The sequence below is a fragment of the Phlebotomus papatasi genome, chromosome 5 (assembly GCF_024763615.1).
Source record: "Phlebotomus papatasi isolate M1 chromosome 5, Ppap_2.1, whole genome shotgun sequence".
Taxonomy (NCBI): Eukaryota; Metazoa; Arthropoda; class Insecta; order Diptera; family Psychodidae; genus Phlebotomus; species Phlebotomus papatasi.
The window spans coordinates 4,044,023-4,056,651 of NC_077226.1; the positions used below are offsets into that span (position 1 = coordinate 4,044,023).

The following is a 12,629-nucleotide window of genomic DNA, read 5'->3' on the forward strand; positions in this document are numbered from 1 at the left end:
AAGAACCATTATCTGGAAAAGCCAAAAGGAAAAGTTATTGCAACCATGCAGATGATAAAAGAAGTGCTCATCTCAGACATCTCAGGCCTTGTATACTTGGTATTTTTTTTTTATAAGAAACAAAAGTAAAAAAAATAGAAATACTTAAGTGACTCTTAATGTACGTTTCAGTCTCGTACACTGCTGGCAATAATCATAGCTCCACTTTTTCATACTGGAAAAACTTTGAAATAAAAAAAATTTTTTTTTGGAAAAAAAATCAAAAAAATCATTTGAAGGTATTTTCATACCGATATGAAAAATTGCCATTTGAATTTCGATGAATTTTCACGCTATCACAGCACCACCTGTGGTGACTTTTTGAACTTCCATCTGAAAGTGCTCATCGATACGAAACCAAAAAGGTAAAATTTAGGTCGCTATGTTAATTAGAACTGGAGATAGAGGCCGGTCAATATTCGAACTTTGACCCCTTATAGCTCGGGTCAGGGACTATCGATCGACTTAGGCATTTTTTTCCTTGATAGGTATAATCAGCAGCTACAACATACTAAAATTTCAGGTCGATGAACAAAGGAATTTTTGAGTTATTTAACTTTGAAAATTGACAACATTTTCTTTTTAATAGTAGCGCTCCTAGCGGTAGTTTAAACTCACTTTTTAAATTCTGACAGTTTAGAACCGGATGTTGCGGGTATTTTAAGTATTTTTTTTTGGATCCTTATAGCTCGGGTAACTAAAATTTGAGCCCGATCGATGCCATAGGAGCGGAGCTATTGAGAAAACAAAAAAGGAGGGTATTCAAGTTTCAATTTTTACCCGATTTCCTTTGCCGAAAACTTTGGCAAAGTTTAAGCCCGATCGGAGGACATCAGATTGAAACATTTCCATGGAAGTATTCAACAGAAAAAAAATCCTATAAATCCATGGGAATTTCCTTGGGAATATACAGTAGACTCTCGCAAATTCGGCTCTTTTAGGTTCGGGCTACAGTAGACTCTTCGATATCCAGCACTTCGATATCCGGGTGACAGCTGCCAAACACTGGCGGTTGATATATTCAAAATTATTTTCACTAAACATGAAGTTTGTCCAGAGTGAATTAAAGTATTATTAACATTGTATCGAAGTTTTTAATACATAATTGTGATAAAAAATGAAACATAAGCACAGTGCCCGGATTTAGGTGGGTTCCCTGAGGCCAAGGAACCGGGCCTCCACATTTTAGGGGCCTCCCCATTTAAAAAGTTTACTATGGTTACAATGGTCTCAAAATGAAAGTTACTACGAAAAAAATTGCAAATTAAATTGCTATTAGCTTATAAGAGCATTTAATATCCAACAATATAAAAAAGGTTGAAGTGGCTTGCACTTTGGAAAATGTTTCATTTTTTTTGTGCTGAGGTCTCCACTCAAAATTATTTATTTTATTTATTAAGCATTTTTCTACTACTTTGCGTTTTCTGTCCTCCTACTGAGTCCTCACAGAGTCATTTATTTATTTAAAATATTCCTTTTGCAACATTTTGTTTCCTTTTTCCTATTGAGGCCTCCACAAATGTATCTGGGCACATGATGAATTCGTTAACATTCAAATATTAGGCGCGAAATAATTTAGACGACTTTAAGAATGAATAATCAATCAACAATCAACAAGAAAAAAACTCATTTCAGCCACAATAAATTCCCTACCAACAATTAGCGGATAATTTTTAGTTCAGAAACAGATATTTTGAGAGAGTTGAGCTGCGTAGGCATTATGGACAAGTTCAATTTTATTAAGAATCGTAAAAAATTGACTAACAACAAGAAAAAATAAAATAAAACAATGTGCTCAGTCCGAAAAGTACCTTCGCATAATTTACCCAAATTTTGAAAGTTCTTTATTGGTCTAACTTATGGAAAAAATTATTGTGCTTTCGAGTCTGAGAATTTAGTAAAATTTCTTGTTTTGCGTTTTTTTTGTATCCACCTGTTAAATTTATTTAAATGAATTGAATCAGAGTTCGAATCACTCAAAATTTCAATGATATAATTTCACTGAACTTGTCTAATTGATAGGCAAAAAATTAATTAATTATACTGTTTTCTCGGTATTACGCCGGTGTTTTGCATAGCTATAAATGGGCCCTAAGAGTCACTCCAGGGTAGCATCACAAAAATAATATATACAGCGACAATAAAGGTTTTATTTATTTAAAAGTGTTATAATAGGGGAGACTGGGGCAAAAAGTCACAAAACGTATATTTTATTTTTTTACAAGCTACTCGAGCGCTTCAGAAATTTCTAATTAGCGCAGTTTTATAAGAAATTTACCGCTCTACAACTTTGTGAAAGTAATTTTTGCTCTATTTTATAAGAAAATACGTTTATTGAGCCGATTTCTAAAAGGTAATCTTGTGACCATTCTCAAAAATGTTGGGTCAAATAGTATCAGACATTGGGTATTATCATATTTTGATTCGCTTCATTATGGGTTTCCGTAAATTTGAAAAAATACCTAAAGGACATATTTTCATAAAAAATTTATTCATCTACACCTTTGTAAAACACCGTTTTCTCTTTCTGAACGAGAAAACCGTTTTTCAAGCTATTTTAGAAAAAATACACAAAAGATTACAAATCGTTTGACCAATGCAACCAACAAACGGCAAGACATGGTAATGACATTTCTTTTCCCCGTGAGACATCTGAAATTGCTTCGCTTCGTGTTACTTTTAGCTCTATACCTTTTGTTACTTTTTACCCCAAGTGGCCATTTTTAATAAAAGGATTTCTGGAGAGAAGAATATTTGGAAAATGCTAAAACGGATAGTGGATTCGTACTCAGGGAATCCAAATCATTTAGGAAAAAATCCCAAGTGCATCAATTTTGGTAAATAAGTAGGTAATAATTGATATCTCTTGTAAGGAAAATATTTCAAAAACAGGCCTAAAAATTTCAATATTTTTTTTATTTTCTAAATTCCTTGTTCGAATTCATAAGAAACTTATGACATTGCAGAAGGTCTACGGGGGCTATTTATAGAAAACATTTTAATCCGCTATCTTTTTTATCTTAGAAGATATTGAATTTTGAATTTTTCGATTTGTGACTTTGCCCCGTCTCCCCTATCCTTGGTAATAGTCTTACTGAAAGTTCAAATTTAATTTGACTCTTTGTTTAGTTGTTATCCCTAGTTTTGTGTGACAGGTCAAAGAAAAAGTAGGAAAATTTTTTGTGTAAAAAATTGCATTTATAATTTGAAGAAAAATACCGATTTAAAATAATCGGCCTAAAATAAATTTATTTTTTACTCAAAGATATGTCGTTCTACTTTATAAATTTTAATTTAAAAAAAAACAATGAAAAAATTAAATGTAAGTTTGAAAAGCAAAAAGGGTTTCGATTTTTTTTTTATTTTCTCAGCTAGCGCCTAAACTAAAAGAGATAATAAAAAAACGGATGGTATTTTTTGAGTTTATTGGACCCTAATGAGCCTGGAAAAAATTATGATACTACTGTTTTTTGCATATTTAAAAATTGAACGTTAAAGTGTTAAATTTACCTGTAGAATGGAAAGTATTATATTGTATAAAATTTTAAAGCAATGGCTCTGTTGAAAAACGTAAAAGTTTTGGGGCCCCCACAAATGGGCATTGGGCCTCCACATTACTAAATCCGGCCCTGCGATAAGCACACCATGAAGAAAATTCTCTTTTTCTTTGTCAGACAGAAAATAAATTCACACAGCACAAAATAGAAAAACCGTTGATCATTCAAAATACCTACATGTCATTTTGTCCCCCAGTCAGCCGGATATCGAAGAGTCTACTGTATTCCAATGTTAGAGTATTGATAGTGCTGAAGTTAGCTGCATAATGTCAGGATTTGTATTCTCCCGCGTAAAATTCTCCATTTAACAAAGTGTTGACCTAGGCCCGTATCCTCCACTTTGTGAGAGAAGATTTTACGTGAGCTTCTCTCCGTGACGTTTTCTCCTATTTTTCCCACCTGCCTGCTCTCCGTATCCACGAATATCGGAGAGAATCAGGTGAGATTTTCGTGTGGAACTTTTTGTGGAAATCGTTTTTTGACATTCCGCGCGGTGGTTTATGGTCGCAAAAAAACTGAATACTGAAGTAATTATAAATTCAATGAATGAATAAACAATTAAATAACATTGTTATAAGCTTTAATTTATTCGTCGGGACTCCTCTTAACACTTAAATAACTGCAACGGAATTTTTGCCAAATTTCTGTTTTTAATATTTTACTACAGAAAAAAAATTAAAAAAAAAACTTTAGATTTGCACTAATTCGATTATAAATACGTATTTATACGTATAAATATTCTTATTTTCTTGTAGTTTTTGTATAAATCTTCCGAAAAATTTCAAATATAATGCTAAAGTGAATTTTCAGAGATTTTTGTAACAAAAAAACCAATTTCCATTGAATTTTTCAATTTTTAATCAATTTGATAAGGATTATTGGATTCATATCAATATATATTTTCCTGTAAAATTTAAAAATTCTCATTTATAATTTTTTTTGAAAATAATAAGTAAAATTCTAAAAGGAATTCGGAAAAGAAAAAAACAAAAGATGTAAAGTTAATTTTCACCTTATTTCTCTCTACAATATTATCCTGCAACAATTCTTATTATTTATTCTTTTCAATATTTTCGCATTTTCCTGTATTTTTTTGTGATTTTTCGAACCAATTGTCAAGCGACGAGGTATATTAAATATTAAGAAATTACCGAGTTTTCGCCAAGAAAAGTTTCCTAAGTCACTTAATTTGGTATTTTTTTTCGGATTTAACGAGTATTTTTGTAAAATTTTTTCAATACTTGAGAACCTTGACAAATATTTATGATATTTTTGCAATATTTTGATAAACAATTCGCACTTCCGCTATTTTAATGTCACTTTAGGGATTTTTTGATTTTTCGATTATTACAAAATGAGATATAGAATTTTATTCCCTTTCAGAATCCGGTTTTATCTCTATAAGAATGCATATACGAACTATATTCAATTTAAGAAAAATACAAAGATCATTGAAAATTTTAAATTTAGAGAATATACTGATACCTACAGTTACTCTTGAGTAAAATTTAAAATTGATATGTTTTTCGCGAAAAATTTTAGACATTATCCGTTTCCTTTTCTATTTTACGTGGAGTAATTTGAAGGAATTTTCTCAAATCAAGACTTTATTAACCTAAAGAAAAGCGTTTCGAGCATTGTAAATAGTTTTTCAATAGGAGAAGTTACAATTTTTCTTAAATTACGTCGAATAAAAAAGGATAATATATAGGGGAAAGTGACCATGCTTGATACGATCCAAGCTTGATAATAACTAATTCTTTCCTACGTTAATCAATAATTGTGACTTATGGCAATATATTTGAGTATCTGGTCCTAAGCCACACATTTCCTTAAAAAATTAGGATCCTAGCTCTTTTTTTCTAGCTTCAGGAAACAAAAATCAAAAATAGGCCCAAAACTGTAATTTCGATACATGATATTTCATAAGTTTTTTCTTAATTAATGTCACTGTTCAGGAAATCTACTATCATAGGCACATAGAGGGTTCATCAGTATTGATATTTATGTAAAAATATTTTTACTTGGTGGACACTGTTTTGTGGGTGATGTCAAATTCATAAATTCTATCTGTGTCCATCCTGTATTTTAAGAAAGGTCCATGAATGATAATTTATATGTGGCAACTCTATCATTAGATGTGATTCTTTAATAATCACATCTATTGTAATTCTTCAATTTTATCGACAACTAGAAATTACTAAGTAAAACACTTAAAGTCGATTAACAAAAGTAATCTGATTCTATTAGACATCAGTTGAGTAATTATGAAAGCAAATTCGCATAATTTTTGCATAAAAACAATTCTTTTGTGTGTACAAACCGCATATGCACTGAAAGAATCACATCGTTCATAAACTCCTACAGCATACAACTGATTTTTGAGTATTGTCTACATAACCTCACTTTTATGTTATTGTTTTTCGCGTCAAAGAAAAAAGATTGTCCGTAAAAAGTTGTAAAATATAGTGCTACAAAGTAAGGTAAGTTTATTGTAATTAGTTTACGAGATAAAAAAAAACATTCTATTTCATTAATTTATGCAGAATTGGAGAAAAACAAATAAAAGGCAGAAGACGCAGCACTATCGATGAGGCAGCCATGCAGGCAGCTCTAGGAAATTCTCCAAGGCAGGCTGAGAATTAAGGACGCTTCAGCCTTTGGAATACCGCTTCCTCGTCAGTCTCTTCCACAGTGTTGGAGGCGTTGGGGGATAACCCGGAACCACCAGTTGCCTCGACTACTTTCAATGACAGTGAATTCCACAGCCGCTATTTCACAAGGGATCATAGCACCAAAAATCCTTCCGCAAGATGCGATGATTCGAAAACCAATCCCAAAATGATGCTATGTCATGGTTTGTCGACAAGATGAAGTAGTGGTCCAAGAGAGCAATGAAGAAGATGAGGTGTCACAGGAGACAAGGATGAAGATAATAGAGATGCTGATGAAGTTCTTGACTTATCGGTTTCTCGACAAATTTATTCATATTCAGACTCAAAGAATCCTCAAACTGGTACCGAGCCCCCCAAGTTCCTCAAAACAGAGCAGAAGTTTGGAATCGACACTAGGCACAGGACCCCAGAATTTCACAGGAAGGAAGATATGGAGAGGAAATAACCACATGGAAGAAAATAAGTGCATTAATTAGAATTGTTGTAATAATTCAATAAACTAAAAAATGTACATTCATTCATTCATTCATTTTCAACCGCTTATCCCTATTGGGGTCGCGGGCCCATGACATCCAAATTAGCAGCCCACGCTTGTCGATCCTCCGCCACTTCAGGAAGATGTTCGGGTTCGATCCCGAGGCGTTCCAAGGCAAGATTCTGAATTTGATTCAGCCACCTTGTCCTAGGTCTGCCTCGAGGCCGAGGTCTCCTCACAATGGCTTGCATAGCTTTTCTGGGGAATCTTTCTTCATTCATGCGTTGAACATGTCAATACCATCGAAGTTGTGATCTCTCAACCCGAAGAAGCAGCCCCTCGACTTTTAGTTCCTCACGAACGGCCACATTCCTCACTCGATCTCTACGAGTGATTCCCTTAACCGCCCGGAGGTACCTCATCTCGGCAGCTTGTACTCGCGATCTTACCCTTTCGGTCATTACCCAAATCTCATGACCATAGGTGAGAATAGGAATGAACACAGCTTTAAAGACCGATAATTTAGCCGATCGACTAAGCTCGACCTTCCTCAGCACGCTTCTGCCAAGCTCCCTCATTACTGCAGAAGCCTGACCGATTCGCGACGAGAGTTCTGCCTCCATCCTACCATCACTCGTGAATAACACCCCGAGATACTTGAACTTCTCCACCTGTGTCAATGAGTCTCCACTAACATGTAGAGTGCATTCCACAGATTGTCGGGAAATCACCATTACTTCCGACTTACCCACGTTCACCTTCATACCTGTTTCGGCACAAACATTTACAAATCGGTCAAGTGTGCGCTGAAGCTCTTCTTCGGAAGATCCAAAAAGAACCAAATCATCTGCATAGAGGAGATGGCTCACCCTGAAATCCCCAATACGAATCGCATTCCGCCCCCGACCGCGTTCCATAATCTTGTCCATGTATATTATGAACAACAATGGTGATAGAACACATCCCTGGTGCAGTCCAACACCCACTTGAAAACCTTCCGATTTGGATCCGTTTACACGAACACAGCTACTACAGTCTCTGTACAATGACTGAATGGCTCCTACCAATTCTTCATCCAGTCCGTACCTCCGTACTCGTGCAGTACATCCCAAAGTTGTTCTCTCGGAACTCGGTCATATGCCTTTTCCAAATCTATGAAACAAGCATAGAGTGGAATTGCATACTCCCAAGCCTTTTCGACAATCATCCTCAGGGTAAAAAGCTGATCCGTGGTGCTTCTACCAGGTCTGAAACCGCATTGTTCCTCACCCAGTCTGGGTTCGACTATTTCTCGGCATCTTCTCTCAAGGACTTTGGCATACACTTTGCCAGGCAAACTCAGAAGGGAAATTCCCCTATAATTGGAGCAATCTTTCTTGTTTCTCTTCTTGAATATGGGTATAATGACCCCAACTTGCCAGTCCTTTGGTGCTCTCCCACTTTGCCAAGCCACCTTAATGACACGCGTGAGCCAATTAACACCCACTATACCCATGAGTTTTAGCATTTCGGGACGTATTTCGTCAATTCCTGCAGCTTTTCCATCCTTCAATTTACTAATCGCATACAGGACTTCACTCTCTGAAGGACTACTTTCCTTCCTGCCTTTACTCGTGGGTATGTCATCATCAGTGCCTTGCTGAGGATTGAGCAATTCTGAGAAGTACTCTTGCCAGCGATTTAATACCTCTTCCTCTTTGGTCAGAAGATTCCCTTCCTTGGATGTTACTCCTTGGATGGAATTGCTCTTCTTCCCTCGGAGTCTTCGGACTGTTTGCCGGAAAGTTTTGTTTGCCGTCCTATAGTCAAGCTCCAGCTTTTCACCGAACTTTTTCCACGCCTCCTCTCTAGCGGCTTTAACTGCGAGCTTTGCAGGCCTTCGCGCTTCAACGTAACGATCACGAGACTCAGAATCCTTACGCTGTATGTACAGCTTATAAGCCTTCTTTTTCTCTGAAACGGCTTCTTTTACTCCCGGTGTTCCCCACCAAGATGACCGTTTCACGTTGTTCGTCACATTAATGCGCTTAACGCCACAAGCTTCTGTAGCCGAGGCCAAAATGGCTGTTTGGAAACAGGCCCATTCAGCCTCAATGTCAGAAGGAGATTGTGGAATTTGTTCAAACCTTTCTTGTATGCCCTTCACAAATTTTTCCTCAACGTCTTTCTTCTTGAGACTCTCCCACCTAATGCATTTAAGCACTTTGCTCTTACCCTTAGGTAGAGCGGGTTGAGGTTAATTTTTGCAAAGAGCAGGTGGTGATCAGTTGACAGTTCAGCACTGTTAAAAACTCGAACGTCTTGGACAATTCTTCTATCAACACCGGGAACCAGGACAAAGTCAATTACACTGTGCAACGATGATTTTGTCCCTGGGTTCTTATGCTATTTTTTCTATTGCTAGGGTCAAATGATTTACGAAAATACTTATCATTTTGATTTCATTTGGATTTTGCGCCTGGTATTTACGAAAAACGGTGTTTTCCGTTTTTTGATACTTGGGTGCCTATATCTCCGAATCTGCTGAACCGATTTATTTCTCACTAAGAAATAATTTGTTCTCCTTTAGATGCCCGATAAATCCTCTGAACAGATGGAGTTCGTACAACCGACACCAGCGGCGCTGTAGTCCCATAAATGTCAGAAAACATGTAAAAATCGAAATTTGTAGCAAATTTGATCAAGAATATCTCGAAAACTAAAACTGTCCTTAACAATCTGATTTATGGGTTTGATAGAGAATTTTATTAGCTACATTTTTGTTTATATACAACTTTTTGCTCAGATTATTGTTTAACCTCGAAATTGAGGTTCAAACGAAAAATGAGCATTCAGCCAACTTAATAAATCCTTCACAATTTCGAGTGTTATTGCTTTCTTTCCTCGCAATTAGGCAGTACAAGCTTTTATTATATTATTTAATACTTAAATATCGATATTATGATGATTTTTATATGACATTTTAAATTTTTAAATATTATTTTATTACTTGGAAACTTGTATAAAACTTTAACATATGTGATATACATAAAGTAACAATTACAAGTTCAAAAACTAGTTTTGGATTTATTTCGACGAAAATCACGTAATTATGAGGTTAAAATTGTAGGATTGTGGATAAATGTAGGAAATTTTTTTAAAGAATTATAAAAAGAAATGAATTTAGAAAAAGGATTTTTTGCAAAGTTTTCCATATGTAATTGGTATGTAAAAGGTAAAATAGATACTTATTGATTCTAAAACGTCAATTTAACAAGAAATATTCTTTGAAATATTTAAAATTTTGCAATATGCAGTTAATATGCCTTTTTTGTAACAGTCTTTTGAGATTGAAATAACACTGAAATCTTACTGAAGATATTGTTTGAGTTATTACCTTGTATTATATCTAAACACATTTTATAATGCAATAAGTATTAATAAAGTCCTACAACTGTAAGAAAAGTGAAAATAATACTCTGGGTTATCTAAACTTGAAAAGAAAAAGTCAAAATTTGCGAAATAGTTAAGTTTTTCTTTAGTTGGCTGAGTGCTCGTTTTTCGTTTGAACCTCAATATCGAGGTTAAAAAATAATCTGAGAGAAAAGTTGTACATGAACGAAAATGTAGCTGATTAAATTCTCTATCAAACCCACAAAACAGATTGTTAGGGACAGTCCTAGTTTTCGAGATATTTTTGATCAAAGTTGCTAAAAAGTTCGATTTTTCCATGTTTTCTGATATATTTGTGACTACAGCGCCGCTGGTGTCAGTTGTACGAATTTCATCTGTTCAGAGGATTTATCGGGCATGTAAAGGAGAACAAATTATTCCTTAGTGAGAAATAAATCGGTTCAGCAGATTCGGAGATATAGGCACCCAAGTATCAAAAAACGGAAAAAAAACCGTTTTTTGTAAATACCAGGCGCAAAATCCAAATGAAATCAAAATGATAAGTATTTTCGTAAATCATTTGACCCTAGCAATAGAAAAAATAGCATAAGAACCCAGGGACAAAAAAAAAGTTTGAAATTGTTGCACAGTGTTATTGACTTAAGTCCTCGTTTTGTGTCTTCCCAGGTGTATTTATGAATCTCCTTGTACCCGTGTAAACAGACGGAATTCCCACGGGAATTCCCATGAGATTTTCCATTCCGGATGGGAATTCCGGATGGAAATTCCCATATTGAACTGTCAAATTTTTACCATCCGCTCTATGCGCCTCTGGTGGACTTCAAGCGCAACACAAAAATGCTCCGAAGATTTGAATTTCAAATTTTGTTTTTTCCGAATATAAATAACGGAATGTGTATTTAGAAGATATTTTACGTATACTTTATTTTATTAAAGTGGCTTTATTATACCACAAGGATATTAGTAATATTATCTATTAATACATTTCATGGAAAATCTTTTAAAATTTCTCGAGAAATGATTAGAAATGTTGTTATAGCGTAAATATCTTGTCAAAAACCCCCAATTAAAGTGGATAAATCAACGACAGGCTTTGGATATCTTTGCTGATAGGACCTATTGATTAATTTTCGTTTAATTGTAGTGCTGATAATTTAAAATTTTATAAAGTGTTGGAAGAAAATGTATAAAATATCCCTGGGTGACCAAGCAGTCAATTCATTCGGAACAGAGATGTTTACAAAAATTAGTTAATTGTATAATAATTGAATACAAATTGTTTTAAAAGAACAAGAAGACTATAAAATATTTTAAAATTTTATTTTCAATAAAAAAGTAAACAATAAAAAATATTGAAGTAATATTTTATATCCGAAAAGGCAGTTTATATGGTTTCTGGCTATAATTTTCATCAGTGAACTTCGATAGTTCTTACTATTCTTTGTATTTCCTTATCTACATTATTATATTCTTTACATTTTTTTTTAATAATGGGATTTATTGAAAAAGATAAATTTTGAATCTGCCTTTCCAATCATTTAAACCTCTTCTGAAATGTTATTGATGAATATTTAATTTAATCCAGAAACACTAATCCTTTCAAAATTATTATAGTATTATTATTCGATTTCAAATTTGCTTTTAAAATCAATGTTTTGATCACTACAGGAGATTTTACATGTTTTTTCATATATTATTTGCTTAAAACCACTCCAAATTAAATTTTCGGAATTCTCCGGAAGCAAAAAGCTATCTCGAGCGAGATAGCTTTTTTCCATTTTAGAAAATTGAATATTTCACCCTCCAACGGAAAATTTCCATTTGAAATTCAAAATATTTCAAGACATTCGGGCAGTTTCGTGCACTTTTGCAGAGGGCGCTTGTATAGCAAATTTACCATTTGCTCGTGGGAATTCCCGTGGAAATTCCGTCTGTTTACACGGTTCGGGTTCTCACTCTTATCCCCGTTCTTCCCAATCACACCCCTCCATGTCTCAGAGTTAACACCAACATGGGCATTGGAATCCCCAAACAACACAACTGAATCCGCTTCAGAAGATGCCTTACAGGACTTCCTCCACTTCATCTAGGAAAGTTGGGTACTCTGACGATGCGTTCGGTGCGTACACCGAAAGAATACAAATAGGTTAATTAAATATCTAACCATTCAATGGCCACAACCGTTTTCTTATTTACGAGAGCTGAAACAAAATAATATTAAAATAATAAACAATTTGGAAAGTGATTGATATCAAAATCAAACAATTAGAAAATTAATAAGAGTTAATAAGAAAAAAGTTCGAAATTCCTGCACAGTTTTTTTTTTAAAGAAAAAACTTCATTGAAATTTATTATAAATATAAGGAAATTGTATTTATTAAGTGAAATAATCATTTAAAAACCATTTAAAACTTTAAAAAACGCGATATTTTAATTTATTTTCTTATTTTCTATGTAAACTAATCAAACTCTCACCGGGAATACCACTCG

At 34.2% G+C, this 12,629-nt stretch overlaps 1 protein-coding gene across 1 annotated transcript; it reads right to left on the minus strand.

Annotated features, from left to right (window-relative positions):
- Positions 1 to 6,238: 6,238 nt before the first annotated feature.
- Positions 6,239 to 12,225, minus strand: LOC129808679 (uncharacterized). Its single transcript, XM_055858450.1, has 3 exons — positions 12,096 to 12,225; positions 8,161 to 8,810; positions 6,239 to 6,367 (listed from the first exon to the last, which is right to left on the minus strand). The coding sequence occupies exons 1-3, from the start codon at positions 12,223 to 12,225 to the stop codon at positions 6,239 to 6,241; spliced, it is 909 nt and encodes a 302-aa protein (XP_055714425.1).
- Positions 12,226 to 12,629: the final 404 nt, after the last annotated feature.

Bases quoted from the DNA above. Each gene is read 5' to 3' on its own strand.
- LOC129808679 (XM_055858450.1), bottom strand. From the start codon at position 12,225: ATGAAGTGGAGGAAGTCCTGTAAGGCATCTTCTGAAGCGGATTCAGTT. The intron at 8,811-12,095 runs GTGAGAACCCGA...GTTTCCAAACAG, and splicing joins TGGGAAGAACGGGGATAAGA to CCATTTTGGCCTCGGCTACA. The intron at 6,368-8,160 runs GTTGGGGTCATT...CTTGTGAAATAG, and splicing joins GAGCACCAAAGGACTGGCAA to CGGCTGTGGAATTCACTGTC.